The sequence below is a fragment of the Peromyscus maniculatus genome, chromosome 8, assembly GCF_049852395.1.
Source record: "Peromyscus maniculatus bairdii isolate BWxNUB_F1_BW_parent chromosome 8, HU_Pman_BW_mat_3.1, whole genome shotgun sequence".
Lineage (NCBI taxonomy): Eukaryota > Metazoa > Chordata > Mammalia > Rodentia > Cricetidae > Peromyscus > Peromyscus maniculatus.
In genome coordinates this window covers 3,410,248-3,437,500 of record NC_134859.1, presented here as the reverse complement: position 1 = coordinate 3,437,500, position 27,253 = coordinate 3,410,248, and the positions used below count along the sequence as shown (strand labels likewise).

The 27,253-nt window shown below is 45.3% G+C and overlaps 1 protein-coding gene across 6 annotated transcripts in view; it reads right to left on the bottom strand.

Moving 5' to 3' along the window:
- Cpped1 (calcineurin like phosphoesterase domain containing 1) overlaps window positions 1-27,253 on the bottom strand; it is a 120,579-nt gene that overhangs the window by 1,961 nt on the left and 91,365 nt on the right. For 4 of the 6 annotated variants that reach the window (XM_076577838.1, XM_006983893.4, XM_016002426.3 and 1 more), the window contains one exon: window positions 4,465-6,711. In XM_076577838.1, the coding sequence (XP_076433953.1) occupies window positions 6,485-6,711 (227 nt within the window). In that variant the 3' untranslated portion in view covers window positions 4,465-6,484. Of the gene's footprint in view, window positions 846-4,464; window positions 6,712-18,443; window positions 26,404-27,253 lie in introns of those variants that run through there. The other 2 variants (XM_042283521.2, XM_076577837.1) reach the window with 2 other exon arrangements.

The window sequence follows — 27,253 nt, the reverse complement described above, 5'->3', positions numbered from 1 at the left end:
GAACCCAGATCTCACTCAAGCAGCCCCTATCACTAGCCAGCTTGCCTCGTCTGTACAATCTCCACCCTCTGAGCACTCCCTGGCTTACAGGCAGCTACCATGCTCACTTGAAATTTTCTGGGGATCCAAGCTCCAGTCCTCAGCCTTGCTGCTTATGCAGCAAACATTTTAAGTATTAAGTCATCTCTCCAGCCATTTTGCTTTGTAAATACTTATATTTCACATATATGTGACATTATGCAATATTCCATTGTATAATATACTCTAGGTATAAGGAACTCATCTATTTAAAGGCTGAAATACACACACATACATACTACACACATACATATGTGTATTGCACTTGACTGCCTACTCCTCTTTCCATCTCTTCGTCCTACCTGGAAGGTCACAGCCTTTGGATGACATCTGCACTTTCATATTCACTGCAGCATTGTCCTCTAGGTTTTGAGTCCTCTGAATTTGTCCATTTCTCAAGTCTCAGGTATGCTTTAGGGCTTCAGTGGAGGCAGTTGGTGTGTGGAGACTCAGTCCACGGATCCCCCAGAGCAGCCCTTGCTCTCCTTTCTGTTCAGATGCACTGTGACTTTCTCTCGTCTGTCACTCAAACACGGACACTGCTGTAGGTCCACCAGCTTCCCAGCCTTCCCTGGGTCTCTGCAGAGCTGCTCATCCAGGAGCCGGTGGGCGGCTCCCACACTAGATGGCACTCTCTTCAGCCACTGCCATGACTGCCAGGCCGGGGTCAGCCCTTCCCTGGTGCTTCCGCTCTGATTGCTGCTCCATAGCCATTCAGGAAGCCAGGCCCAGAAGAGCTGGGACACCTCCAAGGTCTTCACTGTGCTCTGGGACCAAGCATAAAAGTGGGGTACTTGTTATTTTCTGACTTCCTGATGACATCTAGCTTGGGTGACAATTTGGAAAGAATTAGGGTGAGCATCCCTGTTCTGGATATATGGAATCCAAAATGTTCTAGCACAGGAAATGGCTAAATTTGGAATTTTGGATTAGGAATGTGCAACCTTGTGCATATGCAGATATTTAAAAGAGCCTGATGTGGTGGCACATGCCTAGAATCCCAGAGTAAGGAGTTCAAGGTTATCTCTGGCTACAGAGCAGAGTCTCAGGCTAACCTGGGCTACATGAGGCCCTGTCTCAACAAAACAAAAAAACAAATAAAACACAAAAACTGAAATATGAAACATTTATTTTAGATAAGGGATACTCAACCTGTGCACAAGGCTGAGGAATGCGGCCCCTTCCTTAGCTCCTCTTGAGTATTGAGGGTTCCTATCGGCTGCCCGTGATTGCCACTGCTGTACAGCTGTCTTAGGGGTTCTATTGCTGTGAGAGGCACTATGACCATGGCAACTCTTATAAAGAAAACAATATGGAAGACGGTTGTTTGGCTCAAACTGTTCGGGGGCACCCAGGCAGGGGGTGGGGATCCGTCCCTAGTACATGGGCAGGCTTTCGGGAGCCCGGTTGACTGTGGTGTGACGCCTTACACAACCTTGGTGCAGTGGGGAGGGGCTTGGACCTGCCTAGGTTCAGTGTGCCGGGCTCTGCTGACTCCCCATGGGAGATCTTGATTTGGGGGATGTGGGGATGTGGGGTGGCTAGGGAGAGAGGGCTGGAGGGTGGGAGGAGGGATGAGGGAGGATCTGTGGGTGGTATGCAGAGGGAGTAGAAAATGTCTTCTTTTTCTTTCCTTCTCTCTCTCTCTCTTTCTTTTTTTTTTTTTTTTTAAAGATTTATTTATTATGTATACAGTGTTCTGCCTGCATGTATCCCTGCAGGCCAGAAGAGGGTGCCTGATTTCATTACAGATGGTTGTGAGCCACCATGTGGTTGCTGGGATTTGAACTCAGGACCTCTGGAAGAACAACCAGTGCTTCTAACCTCTGAGCCATCTCTCCAGCCCAGAAAACTTAATACAGAAAAATGAAAACAAAACAAAACAAAAAACCCGAAAAGCAATTAACTGTAGGCTCGCTCACAGTTTCAGAGGTTCAGTCAGTTATCATCATGATGGGGAGCATGCTGAGAGTCCTATATCTTGTAGGCAATAGGAACTCCACTGAGACATTGGGTCATATTCTGAGCATAGGAAACCTAAAAGCCCACCCCCACAGTGACACACTTCCTCCAACAAGGCCATGCCCACACTAATAAAGCCACACCTCCTAATAGTGCCACTCCCTATGAGATTATGGGGGCCAATTACATTCAAAGTACCACAACAGCTTTACCCTCTCCCTTTATTCTGTGAGCAGCTGGGGCACGAATACCTTCAGGCACAGTGCTGGGTATATTGCAGTAGCAAGTAACAGGAGTGACCCTGGTGTCCTATCCTATGGCTTGCATCCTGGTGGAGGTGACTTTGAATGATCTTTTGGTTGTCAATCAAGCACCTTTCTTTCTTTCTTTCTTTCTTTCTTTCTTTCTTTCTTTCTTTCTTTCTTTCTTTCTTTCTTTCTTTCTTTCTCTCTCTCTCTCTCTCTCTCTCTCTCTCTCTCTCTCTCTCTCTCTCCCTCCCTCCCTCCCTCCCTCCCTCCCTCCCTCCCTCCCTCCCTCCCTCCCTCCCTTCTTTCTTTCCTTTGTTTTGTTTTTTGAGACAGGGTTTCTCTGCATAGCTTTGGAGCCTTTCCTGGAACTCACTCTGTAGCCCAGGCTGGCCTAGAATTCAGAGATCCACCTGCTTCTGCTTCCCTAGTGCTGGGATTAAAGGTGTGTGCCACCATTGCCCAGCTTCAAGCACATTTCTTAGTATACTACAACACACACACACACACACACACACACACACTAGGAGACTTGGCTGTATAGTGCAGGAAGACCACTCTCAGGAGTGATTGCTGAACTGAGAAAACAGTAACAAGGTACCAATGCCTGTCACAAGAAAGAGCCAGTGTGAAAGCCTAGATTTAGGAATGGCCAGCAAAGCTGTCCAGAGACAGGCTTGAGGGCAGACTTGGGACATAGAGAGTGTGGCCTGATAGCTCAATAAGGACTTCAGGCCGTCAAAATGAGAAAGATTACTGCTAAAGGTGCCCAATGGAATAATGAAAGGTCACATTATTATTTGATCAAATTTATTTACACACTGCAAACACACATGGCAGACTCAGTAAGTACTGTGAAGCCACCAAGTTTTAAAATAAGGAAACAGCAACTGCAGCAACTGACTGAAGGAAAGAGAACCTGAAGAAAGAGAACCCAGTCAGTAGAAGATTTTCTGGAAAAATGCTGTGATTATTCAAAAAAATTTGCATACACACACACACACACACACACACACACACACACACACACCCTCTCTTGAAGACAAAAGCAGCGTTTTATGTAGTTAGGTAGAAAAAGCCACCAGCCAAATTTTTTTTTTTGGCCTGTGCAGCCAAGTTGCTCTGGTTAAGTGAGAAAAACAACCTCTCCCCTCAGTGTCTACCGCAAAAAGTATCAGCAGAGCCTGCTCCTGGCTCAAGGCAATATCATGCTTACTCCATGACTGCAGAGCCAGGCAGGTGCTGCCTAGGGGGTAAGAATGCAGAGTTCAAATACAGACAAACCGTGTTTCTGCTGCCTCTTCTTCAAAGACTTTGCTCTAGGACCATGTCACGAGGGTAGGTAGCATCTACAGCTGTGAGCATCGGGCCTAGGTATTTGTGGGGCCTTAAAACTCGTCTTTTGCCTTGTAGTTTCTACCTGCAGTGACACTCACCCGAGGCAGATGTTTAAGCCATGCAGTGTGTTCTGTTAGCTAAGCACACAGTTCACTGCCCCTCACCTCTACCCCGCCACAACCTGTAAAAAATGTAGTGAAGATGGCCACCCATCCCACCCTCCTCCACAAACTCCTTCTTCTGAGCCTTGAAAATCCAATTTGAGACCACTTAAAATAACTTTTCCTCTTTAGTGGCCCCTTGACTTTCTAATTAAAGTGACTAATGGGAAGGGGGTAAGAACTGACATTTCTGAATCTGTGGGGGTGGCAACTATAAGCAAAGAGTGTATGAGTCTGTTACTATAATGAGATCCCTGAGGTTAGGTACTTGATAAAGCAGAGAGGTTTATGTATTGTTCAGGGCCTTCAAAGGCAGGCATGGTGGCTCTGTTAAAGTCTGCTTGGTAGATAGTAACACCATGGCAGAGATCACTCTGCAAGACAAGAAGCCAGAGAGCAATTGGAGCCAAAGAACAACCTAAGAGCCACCCACTAGGACCTTGTCACAGCTTCATGATGAGGATCAAACTTCAAAGTCTAGAATCCGCTGAGGACAAGTCATATCCAAATTAAAAACCACAGCAACAGCAAGGAGTAACGCCCCACCGGATGTGGCGTGCTCTGCCCGAATCTCTGTCCTTCCATGCCCATAGATGGGCTGGCACCCTGGAACCAGCCTGGGCCTTTCAGAGCTAAAACATCAGCTAAAACACCCAAAGAACATTCAAAAACAGAGCACGTGCATGTGGGAAGTCTTTTATTATTTTTTCTTTTAATGAGATTCTTTTTGTAAAAAAGGCATGGGAGTGAATGGAACAGTGACATGTCATCTAAGTTACATGGATACTCATTGGTTCCCGTAGCTGCAAGCTCTACCTTGATAGAGCTGCTCCAGTGACACCTGGAAATGCCATGCCATTCCTTTCCTTAGCACAGTCTCAGGTTTCGGAATCAGCTCTTTGATTTGTGTTTTGGAGACAAGGACTTACTTCATTTCCACTGCTTCATACCATATCCTTGTCCCCATTCTGGGGCTGCATTTTTCACATGGATCTTGGACAAAGGGCATGCCTTCCGCCCACTGTAATTAAACTTTCTCCCATCATGGAGTCAAGCCCACATGTTTTGGGTTCAGGGGTTGCAGTAATCACATCTGGACAACTGGACTATTAGTTTTGCCCCTTATCCAACTTCTTTCCTGACTTCTTACATTCTGCTATAAAGAAAAATGAAAACACACTGGGCGGTGGTGGCGCACGCCTTTAATCCCAGCACTCGGGAGGCAGAGGCAGGTGGATCTCTGTGAGTTTGAGGCCAGCCTGGTCTACAGAGTGAGATCTAGGACAGGCACCAAAACTGCACAGAGAAACCCTGTCTCGAAAAAAACCAAAGAAAAAAAAAAAAAAAAAAAAAAAAAAAAAAAAAAAAAAAAAAAAAAAAAAAGGAAACAAACAGGAGTGTAGCCAAGCACTACAAGATCATTCTGGTTTGAAAAATTTAATTTTCTTGTGCTACCTAACAATGAGCGCTGGTGTGTCACCAACCTGTAACATAATTAACTTCTTGTATCTTTTGTTCCATATGAATTTACATATCCAATTATCTTTTTATTTAATTTCTCATGGTTTTGCTACATTGACTAAACTTTTTAATGAGAAAGTTCTTTAATTTAATGGGCTTTGCGGTTCATTTATAACCAGTGAGTTTTTAAAGTCGGTTTAGGATCCCCCGTGCCACTGCAGGACACTGTAAAACTTCCGCAGCAGGGTAGAGAGCCCCGGTTAGCATCAGGCTAGGAGCTGTGTGGAGGGTCAGAGCCAGAGGTCAGCGCTCCAGGAAGAGGCAGCAGAGCGGATTCCACCAAGAAAAGGATTTTAAGTAACTCACACTGTTTTTTTGTCCAGGGGTATTGTATGTCAGTGGTAATTAACATGATATAGTTTGCCCAGGGACAGTTCTGGGTTGTTCTCGGGAGAAGTCTGCATCACATCCAGTTTTCCCACTAGGTTCATTGTGATCTGATAATGCTGTGGGCTGGCCGCAGCGGGAGGACATAAACAGGGCAGACACATGGGCTGTACAGTGTCTTCGTGCTGCAGCCTCTCTCTCAGAAATAATTCCTCTGGTCACCTGGAACACAGAGTCTGTATACGAAGGTGACATCTGTCATCAGAAAGGCAAACACACCCTCACGTGGACCACCTGTGTTTGCACCATCAGCAGTAACAGAAGTCTTGAAATTCGCATCAGTGGTGGTTATGAAGCTCCCTGTTATGAGGAGTCTATGGCCCTGGGACAGAGTGGTACTATTTGGTCGGTCAGTAAGAAGGAGGGACCTTTGTTTTCCCAGTGTTCTGGGAGTCATGACCACAATTTAACAAAAGCAGAAACAGTTTGTTGGAGGAATTATTGATGATCACACTTGGGTACTGAGCTGGGATTGTGGGCAGAGGTGGGTATTGACTGAAAACTGTAAGAAACAGTGGGAATCCAGGGCAGAGTTGAAAGCTGCACCATGAGGAGAGTTTACCCAAACATCATGTGGGAAGTCTCACACCATAATTAGAAAATATTGACAGCCTTCTTTTCTGGCTTTTTAAAGGGAAGACAGCCCTCTTTTGAATATAATTGAAGCTAGGACCCAGCATTTTGATTTATATAAAAGGACATCCATTCACAAACTTGCCTGTCTACTCAGACATTGCTATGAGGGGCTGTGGACATTCGTGGGCATGAAACCTGGGTGGATTACATGGGGAATCACTCCTTCATCAGCTCCTTCAGGTCCTCGTCAATTCCTCTCTTGCTCAGCTCTTCTAAGCTGTAGTAACGGTGAACAACTTTCTCAGCAGTGATGACCACCACCCGGAGCCCGTGGGTGTCTCTGCCCAGCTGGCACCCGATTGCAGATGAAACCACCATGTCAAGATCCTGGTAGGTTCCCCCCGCATTCCTGTGGTAGTGGCCCGAGAACACAGCTCTGATACCTGCAGGGAAGGCAAAGACATGAGAGGCCTTAGGACTTCCATGTAGGTAACCTGTGGGAGCCAAATTTTGATTCTGCGAATGATATTAACATTAATGCTAACTACTTGAGAATGCATTAAATGAACTTTTCATAGTAGCTCATTAACGTAGTTCACGAAGTTCCTTAAAGTGTAACCGTCACAGGGCTGGGATGTAGCTCTGTCCTAGAGTGTGTAAGTCAATTCACTAGCACGTGGGAGGCCCAGGCGTAACTCTCACTGTACTCTCACTGTATGCATGTACATGAGCACATGTATCTAGAGTTCTCCAGCATACCTCTGAGCTTGAGAATCTCAACCTGAGGCTCTAGAAGGGACAATTCCCAGATTTTATAGGGGATCTCTAAATGACAATGAAGAAATCAGGTGCGGATGAGGGTGTGTGTGTGTGTGTCTGGGCCCATGAGGCCAGGACAAAAACAGAAAGTCCTGATTGCTCACACTGAACCAGAAGAAAGAAACATCTTCCAGCGCTTTAAGAAACTTCTTGCTAAGTAAGGCAGTCCAGACACCTCAGTCAGGCAGGAGTTCACTCCAGGGTGATTAATTATAAGAAAGGCTTACAAGTACCAAAATAAACACCTTTTGTATGTCAGAGTTCTTAAGAAAGACTAGCAGCTATAAAAACAAGATCCTTTGACAGAAAACAGACAAAAATTGAATAATGGGAAGCAAAGAAAACCCAGAAACAGGGTATTAAGACACACACTAAAACCCCCGATAAAACAAATGGAGTAAATTCTATTCGCTAACAGTCAAAGAAGAAATGAGCCAACAGAAGAAGAGAATCAAGGAAGTGAATCGGAAGACACACCAGATACAAAGCAGTAGACACGGAGCCCTGAACTAAAGAGGTGTTTGGGAGACTGGGAACAGAAACTAGAAACAGAGAAAGGAGGAAATAATGCAGAAAAGAAGAGATTATTAGCTTAAAAATTTCCAGAAAGAGCCGGGCGGTGGTGGCGCACGCCTTTAATCCCAGCACTCGGGAGGCAGAGCCAGGCGGATCTCTGTGAGTTCGAGGCCAGCCTGGGCTACCAAGTGAGTTCCAGGAAAGGCGCAAAGCTACACAGAGAAACCCTGTTTCGAAAAACCAAAAAAAAAAAAAAAAAAAAAAAAAAAAAAAATTTCCAGAAAGGATGAAGACATGGGTCCTCAGAGAAAACTGTGGAGCAGGGAACAACTTCCACACCGATGTACAGTGTAGTAAAACTGTGGTACGTCGAAGTGGAGGAATTAGGATGCCCTTAGAAGGACAGCAAGGCGGCACCAGGAGGACACAACAGTCAGGCCAAATATTGAGAGCAGAAGCCAGGAGCCTCAAGTCCTACACCTAAGCTCACCCAACACTTGAGGGCAAAATAAAAGACATGTCTAGAATGTCAGATCTCACCATTTCCAAAATATCTGCTTATGAATTATCAAGAGAAATAATTCAGCAAGGGATGGGATGAAAAACAAAAAAGAGAAACACTGCTGGGTGAATCCTGAGAAGCCACTTTGGTAACTACTGCTGGTTTGTTGATTAAAACCATGTATAGTTTTTACCGTTAAAAGTGAGAGCAAGCAGTGGCACAGGCAGTCGACGTCTGTGTAGAACAGTCAGAAAGCAGCGAGCATCCACGTCTTCCAGACAGGAGGACACTCTGCAGGGCTGCTGTCAGCCACCGTAATTCTCAAAAATGTTAGACCCAGAGCTAACAACCCAGAGCCTCCACTCGAGACAAAGACCCAAGAGAAATGAAACACACATCGACGCTGATGGCCTCGCATGCAGGAATGAACTAAATGTCTGTCCAGAACAGTGTTCAGCCATAAAAGGAACAAAGTATGAGTACCGACTACAATGTTAGTGAGCCTTGAAAACATTAAGCTAGGTGAGAGAAAAGGCCATAAAACGTAAGACTCCGCTCATATGAAATGTTCCGAGTAAACAGAGTTAGAGCCCAACAGTAGATTACTGACAGAGGCTGAGAGGCGTAGGGGCTGATGCTATGAATACAGGGATTCTCTGTGAAATGGGAAATACAAATGGCCAGCTCCTAGACAATGGTGATGGTGCACAACCTTTTGAAAATATTTAAACCACTGAATTTTACTTTGAAAGGGAGAATTTTATAATGTGGATTACATAAAGCAATTTATGGGAAGAACAGGAAGCTAGAATATTTTACTTCAGGTGTTTCCAGAGGATTGAAGCTGTGCGTGCGTGCCTGCGTGCGTGCGTGCGTGCGTGCGTGCGTGCGTGCGTGTGTATGGATATGGTACAATGCTGACTGAAGCTGACGGTGATGCTCACTTACAGGTGATGGCTATATTGTACACAGATGCCCCTCTCACCCATGAGCAAGACAGCATAACCCCCAGTGGATACCTGAAACTGGCTGTGCCGACCCCAGGTATGCTTCCCTGTGTACACAGATGCCATGAATACCATGCTTCCCTGTGTACACAGATGCCATGAATACCATGCTTCCCTGTGTATACAGATGCCATGAATACCATGCTTCCCCTGTGTATACTGACCCCATGAATACCATGCTTCCCTGTGTATACAGATGCCATGAATACCATGCTTCCCCTGTGTATACTGACCCCATGAATACCATGCTTCCCTGTGTATACAGATGCCATGAATACCATGCTTCCCCTGTGTATACAGATGCCATGAATACCATGCTTCCCCTGTGTATACTGACCCCATGAATACCATGCTTTCCCTGTGTATACAGATGCCATGAATACCATGCTTCCCCTGTGTATACTGACCCCATGAATACCATGCTTCCCCTGTGTATACTGACCCCACGAATACCATGCTTCCCCTGTGTATACAGATGCCATGAACACTATGCTTCCCCCATGTACACACATGCCATGAATACCATGCTTCCCCCGTGTATACAGATGCAATGAATACCATGCTTCCCCCGTGTATACAGATGCAATGAATACCATGCTTCCCCTGTGTACACAGATGCCATGAATACCATGCTTCCCCTGTGTATACTGACCCCATGAATACCATGCTTCCCCTGTGTATACTGACCCCATGAATACCATGCTTCCCCTGTGTATACTGACCCCATGAATACCATGCTTCCCCTGTGTATACTGACCCCATGAATACCATGCTTTCCCTGTGTATACTGACCCCATGAATACCATGCTTTCCCTGTGTATACTGACCCCATGAATACCATGCTTTCCCTGTATATACTGACCCCATGAATACCATGCTTTCCCTGTGTATACTGACCCCATGAATACCATGCTTCCCCTGTGTATACTGACCCCATGAATACCATGCTTCCCCTGTGTATACTGACCCTATGAATATCATGCTTTCCCTGTGTATACTGACCCCATGAATACCATGCTTCCCCTGTGTATACTGACCCTATGAATATCATGCTTTCCCTGTGTATACTGACCCCACGAACTCTATGCTTTTTTATGCTCCCTGAGGCATTGCCACACAGTAATGGAGTTCATCTGTCTTTTCATATGTTCTGACTTATTGCCAGTCTTGCACTTTGGGGCTATTAATCAAAAGCATGGTTACCTGAAACAAGCTGTGATACTGTGACAGCCAATGTGGTACCTGAGAAGGCTACTGCATGACTAAATACATGGGCAGCATATATAGTGTGGATATTGACCAAAGGGCAATCCAGAGCAGGACAGAGTGGGGTAACACTAAGTGATGCTTCAGCACGCTCTTCAGCATAGCACAGAACTTACAATTTATAGACTGTTCATTCCTGGAACTTGCCAGTCAATATTTTTAGATGGGAGGTACATGTGGATAGCAGACCTCTAGACTGGGCAGGCTACTGAATTTAGAAAGGAGGTAGTTTTACATTTGCTGGTATTGTAAGGGGGTTCTTAACAAGGGGATAATTACTCCCTTTCTCATAACTGTAAATCAGCTGTTCTCAACCTGTGGGTCACGACCCCTTTGACAAACTGCTATCTCCAAAAGTATGTACATTATGATTCATAACAGTATCAAAATTACAATTATGAAGTAACATCCAAGATAATTGTATGGTTGGGGTCATCACAGCATGAGGATCTGTATTAAAGGGTCGCAGCACTAGGAAGGTTGAGAACCACTGCTGTAGGTCAATGCTTACAATGACCATGACTTGATCTGTTGGTCAGGAGCAGTCCAGGAAGGAGATGTGAACGGGACAGTGGTGGCCAGATGGACCCAGCAAGGGCATTAGGGCTGCAGGTGCTGTTACACCAGGGTGAACCACACAGAGCTGTGGTGGGAGCGCCTGGACTAGGCATCTGAGGAGTCTGCACTACACATGGAGAACCAAATGCTCCTGACTGCCAGACCTGAGTCTGAAGGCTGTTGTCATCTGAAGCCTGATCAAGAGCTTGGGACGACCAATTTCCCTTGGGGACTCAGTAGCTGCACAGAACATACTGCACAGTATTCTCTGTCTACGCTAATGTTAATGAAACACGAGTCAATGTGTAGCTTACAGTCATAAACAGCACTGCTTTTTTGCAGAGGAAATGCCTGGTAATCTTGAGAAGGGCTCACAATAGCAGTAGTTAGCCAGACTCAGTTTGGCTGAAGTGTCAAGTCATGTTCCTTGGCATTCATGGAGATAGGACCAGGGGCCTTGACTGGACTTTCAGAGTAGAACTTACTGGGCCTCAGTCACGTGCTCTGCAATATGTACGTTCCCTTTCTGTGCCCCCCAACACTCTGAGGGTTCACCATTTACTATTAGTGTCTAAAGACAAAGAAAACGACCAAATCAGAATTCTTAGCAGAGCAAAGATACCTAAAGAGGACTAGAAATAAATAGTCAGTAAGCAAAAGAGATTCCGTCGTGTAACAAGGAACTAACATTGGGGTTCTTAGTGAGAAATCAAGTAATGGCAATGTGATGGTTACAAAGGAAGGGTCTGGAAGGAGGTTGAAGTCTGTCTAAAAGCAGAGAGACTGAACCATTCCTTCATGACTCTGATGGTCCTCTCAGAAGCTCTGGGTCTCCTGGCTGGCTGAGAAACCACCAGAAACAGGAAGGATGAGATGCTGTAGGCAATGACGGAGCTTCTGTGGATCAGAACTGGATCTGTAGGAAGCCTGGTGAAGTTGGGCAGTGGGAAATTCTGGGTCTCTTGCTGACTCTAAGCCATGCCTAGGCATTTTAAATCTGAACATGCTTTCTTTGCATGGCCTTGTTAACAAGGTAGGTGGGATACAAAGGGGAGATCCTTTTTGATCTCATCCTGGTGCTTCCTCCCAATGGTCCTGGGGCCTCTCACCATTTCCATGGTCCAAATGGGAAAAGAGAAGCCCAAATAGGTTAAGAAACTAACACAGAGCCTGATCTCAGATACTTGCAGACACAGGTTCAATTTTATTGGGGCATGGGCACATTTTGACCTTTATGGCTGATTCCTTACCTAAGATGAATGCTAACAATAGCACCCCTGTGAGCAGGACAAACATCTGGAGAGAAGCAGGGGAGTGTTAACAAGCTTACTGCCTGGCCTGGACTCTGGATAGCCTTTCTCCAGAGCAGCCCAGCTGCTCATTGCTGGCCTGGGGCCCAGCTCTGTGCTGGCATCTGAGCTCTGCAATGTGCGAGCTGAGTCCAAGTGGTGATCCCACTGAGTTCACGCCTATAGGCTGTGAGACCTTGTCAGAAGTTTAACTGCCTTAGTGATTCCCCTGAGTTCACGCCTATAGGCTGGAGGCCTCATCAGAAGTTTGACTACCTGGCTCTCCAGCAGCTTCTGAGCACTGAGCCACACTCAACGGTGGAAAGAAATGCACTGATAAATCATGGCTTCCCTGGTGTGGCATATATGGGTATGGAGCTCCCAGGAGTCAGGCAGAGCTGCTATTCCTCCTGTTCTTCAGGCATCTGTGGTTCACATGCCTCTGTGGTTCCTTAATTGAGAATCATGGATAAACTGATTTTGAGTTATAAACTGTTCTCTTAAAATTACTGCCAGAGAAAGGATTCCCAGTGAAGGCAGCCCCTGCATCTGCCAGGACCTTGTGTGTGGCTGTCATTGCACATTTATTTCTCCATGGTATTAAGTCATAAAGAGACAAAAAAAGTTATTTTTTAAACTGCCTTGACTCAAATTTATTTGCAATCAATCAGAGGATTGGGATACAATCTCTGTATAATTTAATGCCCTGATATTGGAAACTTGCCATAAATCACAGAAGTGAGGTGCAACCTACAATTCTGGTCAGAAAGGCGGGTGCCCTAAAAGCTGGAGTGCTTCTGACTTAGGTCTGAAATGCACTGAGTTCTAATTGGACAGCTTTCATTTTTATCCTGTGTTGAGTATATATTTATGAAAATCCTATGCCACTTTATACTGCAGCAGGAACAGTGAAAACTACATAAGTCTCCAAGCACATTTGATTTATTCTTCCTCAGTGGTGAGGAAAACTGTAACTCACAAGGGGAGGAGGGTAAGGAAGGAAGGTGGGTGTGGTGTGACCCTCAGAAAACAGGTCCACATACACAGTCTCTCAAGGAGCGGGATTTCATCAGCAGGCAGCCAGGATGCCAGTGTGGAGGGACATGATTGGTGAACCCACTCTGGGTTCTTAAAGTGAGGGCACCATGGGTTTCCAGTCTGGGGGTCTGCACTTCCTTCTCACCTTTCTGGTGGGGACACGTGGTGGTGGTTAACTACAGGCTCTTAGAGAAGTCAGGAGACTTCTGAAGTCCCCAGTCAATCTGAAGCAGTTACATGTGCCAATCCCCCTCCTGACGCCATATGTTGGTAATGCATAACAGGACACTGGGAAAGAGGGTCAAGGTGGGCTCCAGCAGCCTCGGAACCAAAGTCTGACAAAGGCATCTGAATGCACTTCCAGCACTTGAACCCTGCGGACACTGGACTTGGGAAACAAGCTCTTCCCAGTATTTTCCAGGAGGGCTGGGAGTGGAAGTCTGGATGTGGGATACAGCAGCAGGCTCAACAGGGGTCAGTTGTGCTGGAGGACAGGGGGCTGAAGAGCTGGGCAAGGGCAAGCTGGATCTGGGCTGGGGAAAGGCGGGAATGACTTAAGCAAAGTGCCAACCTCACACCTGTCTTCTTGCCAGACACACGGAAGAGGCATTGCAACGCTCAGCCTTCAGCTGATCAAACCCTCCTGCACACTCTTGAGCTGGTGTTCATTCACGTGGGACCCCAGGCATTCCACAAAGCTTCCGAGGATGGCTCCTCATTCCACTGACCTACACCTTCCAGAATGGTCAGGGATTTCAGCTTCTGTGGACCCCATGGACCACTCAAATTCTTTTTGTAGTGTGGAAGCAAGAGAGAGGAAGGATGTGAGCCAATAAAACTAAGTGGGAGGAGGGCAACCTCCACAAGGCAGAGAGAGACACTACTAAAAAATATGCAGTCTACTGAAGAGGTTCAGCCAAGATCTCAAGATTCTGCAGCAGCTGCAGGTCTCTGTGCTTCTCAAGACTAACAGAAAGGACACATGTGATACTGAACATAGCTCATGAAAACATTCGTGCTGTTCCTTATCAGGAGATGCCAGTGCACAGAGCTCAGAGAGCACATCCTTCTGTGAACAGGAGCACCTGTGCAGGGAAGGACGTCCGGGAGTCTCAGTGTGGAGATGTCTGTTCAGCAAGCTGGAGGCCCTGGATTTGACCTCAGAACTGAAACATAAACAAAACATCCCCCGCCCCCATGAATTGGCAGTTAGAGAAATACAGCAATATGTGCACAGAGTTAGCCTCAAAATTTTTATAAAACATAAAACTGGCTGAGCTTGGTGGCACACACCTCTAATCCCAGCACTCAGAAGGGAGGCAGATCTCTGAGTTTGAGGCCAGTCTGGTAAACATAACAAGTTCCAGGTCAGCCAGGGCTACATAGTGAGACCTCGTGTTAGGAACAATTGCTAGAATTTTGACTGAATCTGTGTATCAGTTTTGGGAAACTGCCATATTGCCTGCCTGCAGAATCATGGCATGTCTCACCTTCCCACTTAAAAGCTTTTGCTTTCACAAGGTTTCCGCTTTCCTCCTGACACCATGTTACTCTTGGGTTTCCGCTTTCCTCCTGACACCATGTTACTCTCCGGTTTCCGCTTTCCTCCTGACACCATGTTACTCTCCGGTTTCCGCTTTCCTCCTGACACCATGTTACTCTCGGTTTCCACTTTCCTCCTGACACCATGTTACTCTCGGGTTTCCGCTTTCCTCCTGACACCATGTTACTCTCGGTTTCTGCTTTCCTCCTGACACCATGTTACTCTCGGGTTTTTGTTTTCCTCTTGGTGGTGCTGGAGATTAAGTTGTTCTCAAAAATGTTTGCTAAGAGTATATAAGAACATAATTGATTTTTGCCTATTATTAGCCTTACAGTCTTGGGACTTTACTAAATAACTTACCAGTAAATGTTTTTGTGGATTCCTGGGATTTTCCAAATTAAAAACAACAACCACCTGCCAACAGGTACTGCTTTAACTTTGATCTTTATGTCTTTCCTTTTTCTTGCCCTTTTACAAGGGTAAAAGTGTCCAATAAGACTTAAAGAGGTGTGTGGCTAAGAACTACAGCATCTTTCCTTGATGGAAATTGAGTCTTTTTATTGCTATTTTTTCAGACTTGACACAATTCAAAAATTCAAGTTATTCTTCAGAAAAATTTAAATAACTAAAATTCCCATCAAGGTTGTGAGTCTGGCCACAGAGATTTCTCCAGTGGCAATCTCAGTAGGAAGTGATCTGAAGCACGACACACAGTAGGTCCTTCTTACCCAGAACATCCGGGAGCTGCTGCCCGAATGCCAGTTTTGTATCATCGTGCTGACAGCTGGTGTCTTACTCCTGACCGAGCCCCAGCACTCACTACGGTGGACACCATGGTATGCAGTGGCCCCTGGACAGCGGATGTGTCCATTCTCTGCTGTTGGGAGGGTGGGTTGCTCAGAATGCAAAGCAACTTCTTTCTTAGGAGGGTCCCTTCCCTTGAAGGGCCCGAAGGAGTCACGGCCACTCAAGCAGCAGACCATATGGAGCCACTTAATGAACTGTTCAGGACAGAAAAGTCCCCTGGCTGGGATTTCTGGAGCTGGGATGAGGCGGAAGGAAATGCAGGGGTAACTGCAAGAAGGTTACAAGGTTGCTTTACCGGGAAAACAAAGTACAGAGCAGGTTGTGGTGTGCGTAAACTTTCGATGGTTATGTGGATATCTCAAAGTGTTACCAGAAAAAGGAAATCACTCATAGTAACTGCAGTTAAAATAATAGTAACTCCAATAGTAACTGGTGACCTACTTTGGTCCAGGCACTGTGAACAAGCTTTAGGACATGTTATTTAAAATTTCTTAACATTCTTTTTTTCTTTTTCCCCCTGTTCACAGTCTTAAAATGCATAGCTATACATAGATTGGGTGCCTGGCCCGGCCTCAGGATGGGACCCCCAGGGATCCGGCTGAGTCAGGTGATGGGTGAGACCACACCTTTCTTGGCTTTGCTGCAGTCCCCCTTCCTCATTCCCCTGTCCCCAAGTGTCCTCCTAGGGAGCGCCTAACACTGTCGCTGGCCAGACTTCTGAGATGGCATTGCTGTGACTGCGGATGAACTTCAGGAGGTAAGTGACAAACTGGCTCCGTGGCCACCCAGCACCTCCTCTCTTAGGTCCATGTTAAATAACGGAAACCTGCTATCATTTCAGCTTGCTCTCTTCACTACTGTTTTTAACCACCTACAAAGTAAATCATGCCTCAAGAGAGATGAAAAAACTGTGGCTTACACACACACACACACACACACACACACACACACACACACACACACGCACACACGCAAACACAGCAGACGTAAAACAGAAAGAGGACCATCTCCACGAGTTGACAACGAGTGACTGCTAAGAACAGTGACTAAGTTAACAAACAGAAACAAACAAAAGTGGACACACGAGATAGGCTATCCTTTGTGTGATGCACGCAACTTGCCCTCAAATAGATCAGCAATATATGTATTTCATATACACATGCAACAGCTCTCAAAAACAATCAGATTAATAAACAATAGGGTAAATGTTCAGGTCAAATATTCACTAGCAACTTTAATAAGCCTAATAGTATTTCTGGATAGGAAGCCAAAAAGAACAACAGAAGACACTAGAAATGAAAGCAAACACTGTAAGAAGTGTAGACTGTCAAGGCAGAAACAACAACAACAACAAAGAGGCAGAAGGAAGCTCTCTCTTCAACCTGTCTTCTCACTTTAGGAGTTCAGCACATTCTTTCCAGATCATTTGAATACTGTAGCTAGAGTTTTCCTGCCTTGCCCACAGTTAGGACAAATCTCTGTCACCCGCCAGTCCCACAGCTGCTCAGACCCAACCAAGTAAACACAGAGACTTATATTGCTTACAAACTGTATGGCCGTAGCAGGCTTCTTGCTAACTGTTCTTACAGCTTAAATTAATCCATTTCCATAAATCTATACCTTGCCACATGGCTGGTGGCTTACCGGCGTCTTCACATGCTGCTGGTCATGGCGGCAGCTGGCAGTGTCTCTCTGCCTCAGCCTTCTGCTTCCCAGAATTCTCTTCTCTCCTTGTCCCACCTACTTCCTGCCTAGCCACTGGCCAAACAGTGTTTTATTTGACATACAGACCATCCCACAGCAGAATACAATTAGGGACAGCAGGATTATATGCATGCACACAGATTTCACAAAGTTCTGTTGTCCCTGAGGTATGTATGACTTGGTGTACTATATTCAAAAATACATTTTCAGGTGTTCCATATAGGTCACACCGCTGCATATCAGAGCTACCCTCTAAAATACTGAAAACTGTATTTTGTATGTAAAACCTAAGGATTAAGATGTTCTTTTTGTATTTTAATAAGAACTCAGTCATCATGGAAGGCAGTGGTTTAAGGGTCTTTTAGACCCCTTGGGACTGCCCAAACAGGGACTTAGGCAGCTGGTGCCTACTGTCAGGGAACCCAGGGCCCTGAGGCAGAGGTGGGGTGGGGTACTGGGAGGGGCTCCTCGCTGCGATGCACTGGTTTCGGGAGGTCCACCACCCAGCAGGTCCACCTTTGCGTGGCCGGGAGCACAGGAGGGTGGTGGGGACACTATGTGCCTGAGAGGCTGAAGTCTGGTTCTGTGGTGGGTGCCCTGTGTACCCAAACGTTTAGACTGGTCACTTCAGTCAACTACTGTGACATGAAGTCTTGGCTTCTCTGGGACTCACAGCTCCTCTTCTGGCTTCCTCTTCCCCAGTTCTTCTCTTCCTTCATCAGTCTCTCTTCCCTTCACTCTCTGGCTCTCTTCTAGGTAAGAAGAAATAACTCAACTGTTGCAATGACCTTCACCCAAGGCTACCTCGTCCTGTATAACCTACAGGGGTTCCTTCTCTTTCTTTCAAGGATTTCCCACCATTTTTTTTTATTGTCTAAGAATTAGCTATGAAAATTGTACTTATCTTGCCTTATCTAAATATTAATCAAGTTACATTTTTTTTTTTTTTTTTTTTTTTTTTTTTTTTTTTTTTGGTTTTTTCGAGACAGGGTTTCTCTGTGTAGCTTTGCGCCTTTCCTGGAGCTCACTTGGTAGCCCAGGCTGGCCTCGAACTCACAGAGATCCGCCTGGCTCTGCCTCCCGAGTGCTGGGATTAAAGGCGTGCGCCACCACGCCCGGCCAAGTTACATTTTAATGGCAAGCAGCAAAGGATATCACATGCTTCTTGGTAACAGAGAAGCAGCTAAGAGAAAAGTGAGATCAGTGTGCGTACAGCTTACATAGGACATAGTAGGTTCTTCTGTAAAAGTCCGGGAGTACCATGACAGTAACTCCTGGGGTGGCTATCAGGGGCCACTGTTCCTGTTTGTAGCATGGCATTTTCCATGCCAGGCCTTGGCATACACATTTTATGGTGCAGAACAATGTTTGCTTTACCCTCTACAGCTTGCAAGTTTTCAGCTCCAGGGTAAACAGTGTGCTGGGAAATACTTACTCTCCAGAGCCCAGAGGTAACCGGGAGCTGCCGTGAATCGGCTGCCCAGAAGGTGTGATTAGCACCCAGTACCACTCCTTGGCTGAGACTTCATATTAATTACAGCCCTTCAGCCTTCCTGCCCCGCCCCTGAATCCTGTTCTCCACAGCAGATGATGCTCAACTTTTAAGTTGATTTCCTTCTGGATGAGCTGGGCATTCCAGACCTGTGGAGAATATACAAGAGGCCTCCTTTTTATTCATATCAGTATTTGATTGCCAGAGAAGCAGCACCAGGAAGGCATGCTCTACACTTACTTCTGTGATGCCAAGCTGAGGGACATGGCACCTGCTTCAACATCTCCAGGCCTTGCTTTCCTCATTTGGAAGGCAGGCTCAGCATAAACCACTCAGGGTCATTGAGGAAATCAAATGAGAAGCGAATGACATGTGGCTGGGGGTCAGAGAGGCATGTCACATGGCAGGAAGCTGCAAGTTACATATTTCATTCTTGCTTGATAATTATATTTTTCATCTTCCAACTATCTGATCAGGGGATCTTTTTTTCCCTTCACTTGCACAAATTGCATCTTTCTCGCTATTCATAACATTCTCTGTACTTTTAAAAGAAGAGAGCAGGCTTGGGAAGGAGATGGCATGTGGGGCAGGCATGAAGGCTTCAGTCCAGAATGGACAATTTTCTACTCTTCTATTAAGCTTCCCATGCCCCGTCTTAAACACAGCTGTCAGGACAAGAGGCTCATTAAAAAGATTGTTTTGACTGATGGAGTGTTCATGTATCAAATTGGAAATCTGTCCAAAAATACTAGAGGGAGGTAGATAGAGGTGGCTGTGAGCCACGAAGGGAATGGTCTTCAGAATGTGAAAGGTACATGTGCCAGGAGCAAGTGCCTCTGCCTGAAGCCATCAAGTATGAACAGCTTGGCTAGGCCCATTTCTGTTTTAAAACCTGTGGAAAGACAAATTCCTACCAGGAGTCCCTTAACCAGCCTATGCACTGAAATGCCCATCACACAGTGGCTTGAAACAGGGATGAGGGGGTTGCCCTAATGTCCCCTTCCTGGTTCATTCCTCTTCATTCTCAGTGTGCTCTCTGTGAACTCCTGTCTGCTGTCCTCTTTGATTCTGGATGTGTTAGGATGATACTCAGCTATTAGGGGCTATAGTGTCTTAACCAAAACTTGTGTCTATGTGTAGCTGTGATCTGTCCATACCCTAAGAGAGGTGGGTGGGTCATCCAGTTTAGATGGGGGCGATTGCTTGAAGGTTTCACTAAGGTCCAGGCTCCTTTTATCTTTTTGTTTTGTTACTCTGGGATTGTAGCTTATGTCTTCAACATAGAAGAACTACAGGTTCTGGGCATTGCACCTAAGTTCTAACTGGGAAGATGAAATGACCAACACACAAGTCTTCATGGAAGCTTTACTTGCTAAATTCTAGAACTGGGTCATGAGGCCACATGTAGGTTTATAGAGAGTCCTTCAGCTTAAATGGTGGCCTCAACAAACCAGGCACAAAATGGAGCTCTATGAATAAGGACAAGACTGAATCGGGCCACCTTCCCCAAATGCAAATACCCAACCATTTCAATTCTGGGAAAGCATTCGGGGCACCCCACTTCAGGTTCCTTATCTGGCTCCTGTCCTGTGACAATACAGAGTGTCTCCTTGGGCTGCAGTCACCAGGTACCTCAGTGCTGGCCCTCATCCAGTAGGGCTATCCTGCAGCTCTGGCCTCTGCCTGCCCTGTGCTCTGTCTCTGATGCCTCTTTCCTTTCCAAATGCTTGATAAACTTAAATATATTTATATATTTTGGAGATCAACCCTCTGTCAGATGTGGGGTTGATGAAGATCTTTTCCCATTCTGTAGGCTGCCGTTTTGTCTTACTGACCGTGTCCTTTGCCTTACAGAAGCTTTTCAGTTTCAGGAGGTCACATTTATTAATTGTTGATCTCAGGGTCTGTGCTACTGGTGTTATATTCAGGAAGTGGTCTCCTTTGCCAATGCATTTAAAGTTATTTCCCACTTTATCTTCTATCAGGTTCAGCATAACCAGATTTATGTTAAGGTATTTAATCTACTTGTACTTGAGTTTTGTGCAGGGCAATAGATATGGATCTATTTGCGTTCTTCTACATGTCAACATTCAGTTATGACAGCACCATTTGTTGAAGATGCTCCCTCCCCCCCACATTGTACAATTTTGGCTTCTCAAGAAACTAGACATCAAAATACCAAATAATCCAATTTAAAAATGGGGTACTGATCTAAACAGAGAATTCTCAACAGAAGAATCTCAAATGGCTGAAAGACATTTAAGGAACTGCTCAACATCCTTAGTCATCAGAGAAATGCAAATCAAAATGACTCTGAGATACCATCTTACACCTGTCAGAATGGCTAAGATCAAAAACACAGATGACAGCTTATGTTGAAGAGGATGTAGAGTAAGGGGAACACTCCTCCCCTGCTGGTGGGAGTATAAACTTGTACAGACACTTTGGAAATCAGTATGGTGGTTTTTCAGAAAATTGGGAATCAGTACCTTAAGACCCAGCTATACCACTCTTGGGCATATACCCAAAGGATGCTCAGTCATACCACAAGGACACTTGCTCAACTATGTTCATAACAGCATTATTCATAATAGCCAGAACCTGGAAACAACCTAGAGTCCCTTCAACTGAAAAATGGATAAAGAAAATGTGGTACATATACACAATGGAGTAATACTCAGCTGTGAAAAACAATGACATCATGAAATTTGCAGGTAAAAGAATAGAACTAGAAAAAAATCATCCTGATTAAGGTAACCCAGACTCAGAAAGATAAATATGGTACGTACTCACTCATAAGTGGATAGTAGATGTAAAGCAAAGGATAATAAGGCTACAATTCACAGCCCCAGAGAAGCTAGGGAACAAGGAGGGCACTAAGAGGGACACATGAATTGCCCTGGGAAGGGGAAATAATGAGATTTCCAGGAGTAAACTGGGGGTGGGGGGTGGAGGGGAGGGGATGGAGGATGGGAACATGAGGGAATGGGATGGTTGAGTTTGGGGAGGGATGGAGGAGGAGAGCAACGAAAGAGATATCTTGATAGAGGGGCCATTATGGGGTTAAGGAAGAAACCTGGTGTCAGGGAAATTTCCAGGAATCCACAAGGTTGACGCCAGCTAAGACTCCTAGCAATGGTAGAGAGGGTGCCTGAACTGGCCTTCTCCTTAATCAGATTGGTGACTACCCTAATTATCATCATAGAACCTTCATTCAGTAATTGATTGGAGAAGATGCAGAGATCCACAGCTAAGCACTGGGCCAAGCTCTGGGAGTCCAGCTGAAGAGATGGAGGAGGGATTATATGGGTGTGTGTGTGTGTCAAGATCAAGATGGAGGAACCCACAGAGACAGCTGACCCAGGTTGTGGGAGCTCATAGACTCTAGATGGACAGCTAGAGGGCCTACATGGGACTGATCTAGGCCCTCTGCATGTGGGTGACAGCTGTGTAGCTTGGTCTGTTTGTAGGGCCCCTAGCAGTGGGACCAGGATCTGTCCCTGGTGCATAAGCTGGCTTTTTGGAACCTCCTCCATATGGTGGTATACCTTGCTCAGCCTTGATGAGGGGCGGGGGGGGGGGGAGGGGAGCTTAGTCCTGCCTCAACTTGTTATGTCATGCTTTGTTGACTCCCAAGGGAGGCCTGCTCCTTTCTGAGGAGTGGATGAGGGGGCAGGAAGGAGATGGGGGAGGGAACAGTAGAAGAGGAGGGAGGGGAAACTGTGGTTGCTACGTATACCCATGTATCATGTGGGTGTCCAGTGCCCACAGAGGATGGATAAGGGCTGGCTCAGGAGGGTCCAGCTTTGGAGAAGAGCTGTGACGGGAGAGTGGGACAGAGGTCTGCTTAGATCCTGGTCGCCACCAGCCACAGGCAGCCTCTGCATATGGCAGGATAAGTCTTCTTCTTCCCTGGACTTTCCTGTTTCCTGGAACTCAAAGGAACTCAGGACTCTGTACTTGTTAGAACAGCAACTCTCATTCTGGGGCTACAAGTTTTAAACATCATTTAGGGTTGTCTGTGGAGGCACTTGGAAATGAGCAGATTCTGCCTGTTATCTATGAGTTCCAGAGGTTTCCTGGTTGGGCTGGAGTTTTATGATTCAGGGTCGGCAATGACTGTGACATCACTGGAACTGTCTTCCCAGGTGCCTTACGTTCATCAGAACCCAAACACTAGTACAAGGCAGCTCCATGCTGGTTCCTTATTGGAGTAGGGAAGACACAGACTCGGTGGCTGTCATTCCAGCCACATTCAGGAAATGAGAAATAGACAATACACATTGGAGGCGGAGTGTGAGCCATTAAACCCCTACAGAAAACAAAGATCTCTTTGATTTCGATGGTGGTCTTTTCCTGTGGTAGAGGACGTGAGGTGTGGGAAAGGTGGCCTGTGTAATTTCTAGAAGAGAACTGATGAGTGGGTATGTACTATCCTCAGATAAAGTACCCGTGGTTACCTAGTTATCACCCACTGTTTCTCTTAGGGCCTATGAGTGAAGAATATGCTTCTTGTGTTTTTACCTAGTCATGTGTAGGCTTCTGTAAGAACCCATGTGATGGGCCCAATTTTGCTTCCAACTCCAGAGAGCCCAAACCTGCACTGTCTGGCTCTTTACAGGCATGGTTTGCCAACTTCTGATCTATACTTCATCATAGGATATATATATATATATATATATTTAATGTTGATGCCCTGAACAAAACCAGGACTTTGTGAGAAAGGACAAAAGATAAAATACATCCTGGTAGACTGAACAAGGCCATCTTCCCTCAAAGTGTTTTTTTTTTTTTTTTAATTTAAAAGATAGAGATGAGCACAAAAAGTAAAATAATGCATCATTCATACAGCTACCACTCACAGGTAGCATGCCACAAGCTCTCTAAAGAGAAATATAATTATAGCATCTCTGAAGCTCCTGGCTTAACCTCCAGGCCTGGCTAGAATTTAGGCTGGTGGGGCTGGTCAGTGACCTCCACAAGACTGGTATGGATTTTCAGGGAAAAGGAACCTGTATACATTGCTTGTGGGATTGTTTAGCCACTAAAGAAATTGGCATGGAGGTCTCTAAAAACACTGAAAATAGAAGTACTATATGATCTGGCTATACTATTCCTGAACTACATATGAAGGAATCCAACTCAGCACACAATAGTAATACCAGCACAACTGTTATCATGTCACTATTCACAATGGCTAGACTGTGATGCTCATGTATCCATCAAAGGATGACTGGATAATGAAAAGATGGTACACGTACAGAGTGGGTATCTATTTGGTCTCAAAAAACAAATCATGTTGCTTATAGCAAAATGGATGGAAGTAGTTACCACCATGTTAAGTGAATAAGCCAGACACACACAAAAAAGACAAGTATCATGTTTTTTTCTCATGTTATGGAATAGTTCTTTTTTTTTTGTACATTGTGAAGATGTGTTGCTCTCATTGGTTAAACAAAGAACTAATGGCCAATAGCTAGGCAGAAAGAGGTTAGGTGGGACTTTTGGACAGAGAAAAAGAGAGCATGAGGATGAAGAAGGGTAGAGTCACCAGAAGATGCAGAGGAAGCAGGAGATGAACATGCCAGGCTGAAAAAAGGTAGTGAGCCATGTGGTAGTATGTAGATAAGAAATATAGGGTAATTTAAGTTGTAAGAGCTAGTTTAGTAACAAACCTAAGCTATCAACCAAGCATTTATAATTAATAAGAAGTCTCTATGTGGTTATTTGGGAGCTAGCTGGCATGACAGAATATTCTGCCTATACTCTTATACATGAAACTGGGGGAGGAGATGGAAGCAAAAAAATGGACTATTATGGGGATCTGGAAGCAGAAAAGTGGGGAGAAGCTAAGAAAGGGTACAAGAAGGGATTTAAATGGTCAAAGTGCACTGTACATATGGAAAGATCAGAATGAAGCCCATTCTTTGCACAGCTAATACATACAAATGAAAAAAAAGAATTTTTCAATACAAGTTCAAATAACTTCTCAATATAAGTTCAAATAAAAAAACATTTGGGAAGAAAAATAATGAGTACTCTATAACCTGACTAAAGAACCAGGAACTGGGTCTCAATGCTTCCTTGAAATGGTGGAATCATTGTATTCTTCTCTTGGCAAGGGTAGACAAAGGCACTTAGCACAGGCTGCATCACCTCCAGACACATACATTAACCAGATTTTAGGTGCATCTAAGGCAGAAGACACAACCATGAGACTAATGTTCCTATGAATTAAAGGGGTAGGACTTTCAACTGTGGACCTAGGGAGTAGAAAAGAAAAAAAGAGGCAAGAACTGTTGCCCACATGGAAGTCCTTGTGGAACACAGGTGTCAGGCACCTCCCATGATAAGAGGACCATACCAGGTCACCCTGCAAGGAGCCTGTGCATCCTTCAAGTGTGGCTCACAGAGAGAAGCATTCAGATGGAAAGAAGGCTCCAGGGAAAGGCTGAAGGGTGGGTCTAAGCTACATCCAGGAGGAACAGGAAGTTCTTCAAAGCTGATGACTAAGATAAAAGAAAGTTACCATCTACTAAATGAACAGGAAACCAGTTTAGAAGATTTTTACCCTTAAAAATAAATGTTTGAGAGAGATATGATGTGATTTAATGTCATGCGGTGTATGCATGTTTGAAGATGTCACATGGCACCTCACTCACGTAAAGCATGATGAAGTGCCATTTGGTGACAATGTGACTGCTTCCCAGGCTTCGCCCTAGGCTCTGAGCCTCTCAAAGGTGGGCAAGGGCTTATTCACTTTACCCCCTTCTGTTTACAGAGAGCACGTGATACATGATGAGATGCTAAAGACAGAAAGAGCAATGACACACCAGTGCCAGGAGCTCCAGACAGATGCTGAGTCCATCAAAGCACATGGCCACACTGAAGCCACCTTCAGTCACTGGCTCTGTAAACAGGACACAAGCAAGCATCTTAAGATTTAGGCCTGTCTGTGCACAAAGAAGTTCACAGCAGCAGCATTTATCACCCAGAACAGGTGGAAACATCCTAAATATCTAACAATGACAAAACAGTTAAAGGAACATGAACATGTGCAACACAGAGGACACTTGAACATTTTTAAAGACATTAAATAATGCTTTGTGTTACTTCTTAGTAACAAGAAAATGCTAATGGATGGACTGTTTGCAAACCAAGACAATGATCACCCTCCCCTCAAGCCTGTACAACCAACAGTTATAACAGGACACTAAAGATGCAGGGTCTTACACAGTATTAAAATTGGAGGTGACCTAACTAGGGAGGTCAATGGTTAGTAGGCTCTGGTAGAATGAACACATGCATTCATATGTATACAGACACATACCTTCCAGAGATGCCAAATGATTGGATTCCTGACAAACTCATAAAGAGATTCTTAGAAAAACTAATTAAATCTGAAAACAATCTTCAACTGCTATTGTCAAAAGTCAAAGATTGGGGCTGGAGAGATGGCTTAGAGGTTAAGAGCACTGACTGTTCTTCCAGAGGTCCTGAGTTCAATTCCCAGCAATTACATGGTGGCTCACAACCATCTGTAATGAGATCTGGCACCGTCTTCTGGCATGCAGGAATACAAGCAAATAGAACCCTGTAAACATAATAAATAAATAAATCTTAAAAAAAAAAAGTCAGAGATCAAGATCACTGAATCTTTTCAGACAATTCAGGCCAGGGTAACCAAGCCAACGCCTGCCTACTCCTCTGCTCATTCTGAGATGGTGGTGGTACACCCACAGGGACAGCTGTCCTCTGCTTATTCTGAGATGGTACACCTGAAGGGACATCTTACCAAAGGCAATCTGTGATGGTTAGTGTTCTCAACCTGACACACTCCCAAGTCTGTGGGGGATTCACTTGATTATGTTAGTTGAGGTGGTAAAACCTGCTCACTGTGGGCAGCACGAGTCCCTGACTGAGATGCTAGATTGTACAGGTGGAGAAAGGGAGCCAAGTAGCAATCACTCACCACGCCTTCTCCTAACCATGGACTGGTGCTGTGGGATGTCATCCTGTATGCTGTGAATATGTGTTTTCTGATTGGTTGATAAATAAAACGCTGATTGGCCAGTAGCCAGGCAGGAAGTATAGGTAGGGTGAGCAGAGGAGGAGAATTCTGGGAAGAAAAAGGGCTGAGTCAGGAGTCACCAGCTAGACACAGAGGAAGCAAGATGACAAGGCAGAACTGAGAAAAGGTACCAAGCCATGTGGCTAAACATATATAAAAATTATGGGTTAATTTAAGTGTAAGAGCTAGTTAGTAATAAGCCTGAGCCAATGGCCAAGCAGTTATAATTAATATAAGCTTCTGAGTGATTATTTTATAAGCATATGGGACTGCAGGGTCCTGGTGGGACAGGAGAAACATTCCATCTACAGACTGGCTGTGGCCCGCTGTGTCAAGCTCCTGTTGCCTTGACTCCCACACCATGAACCTTGAC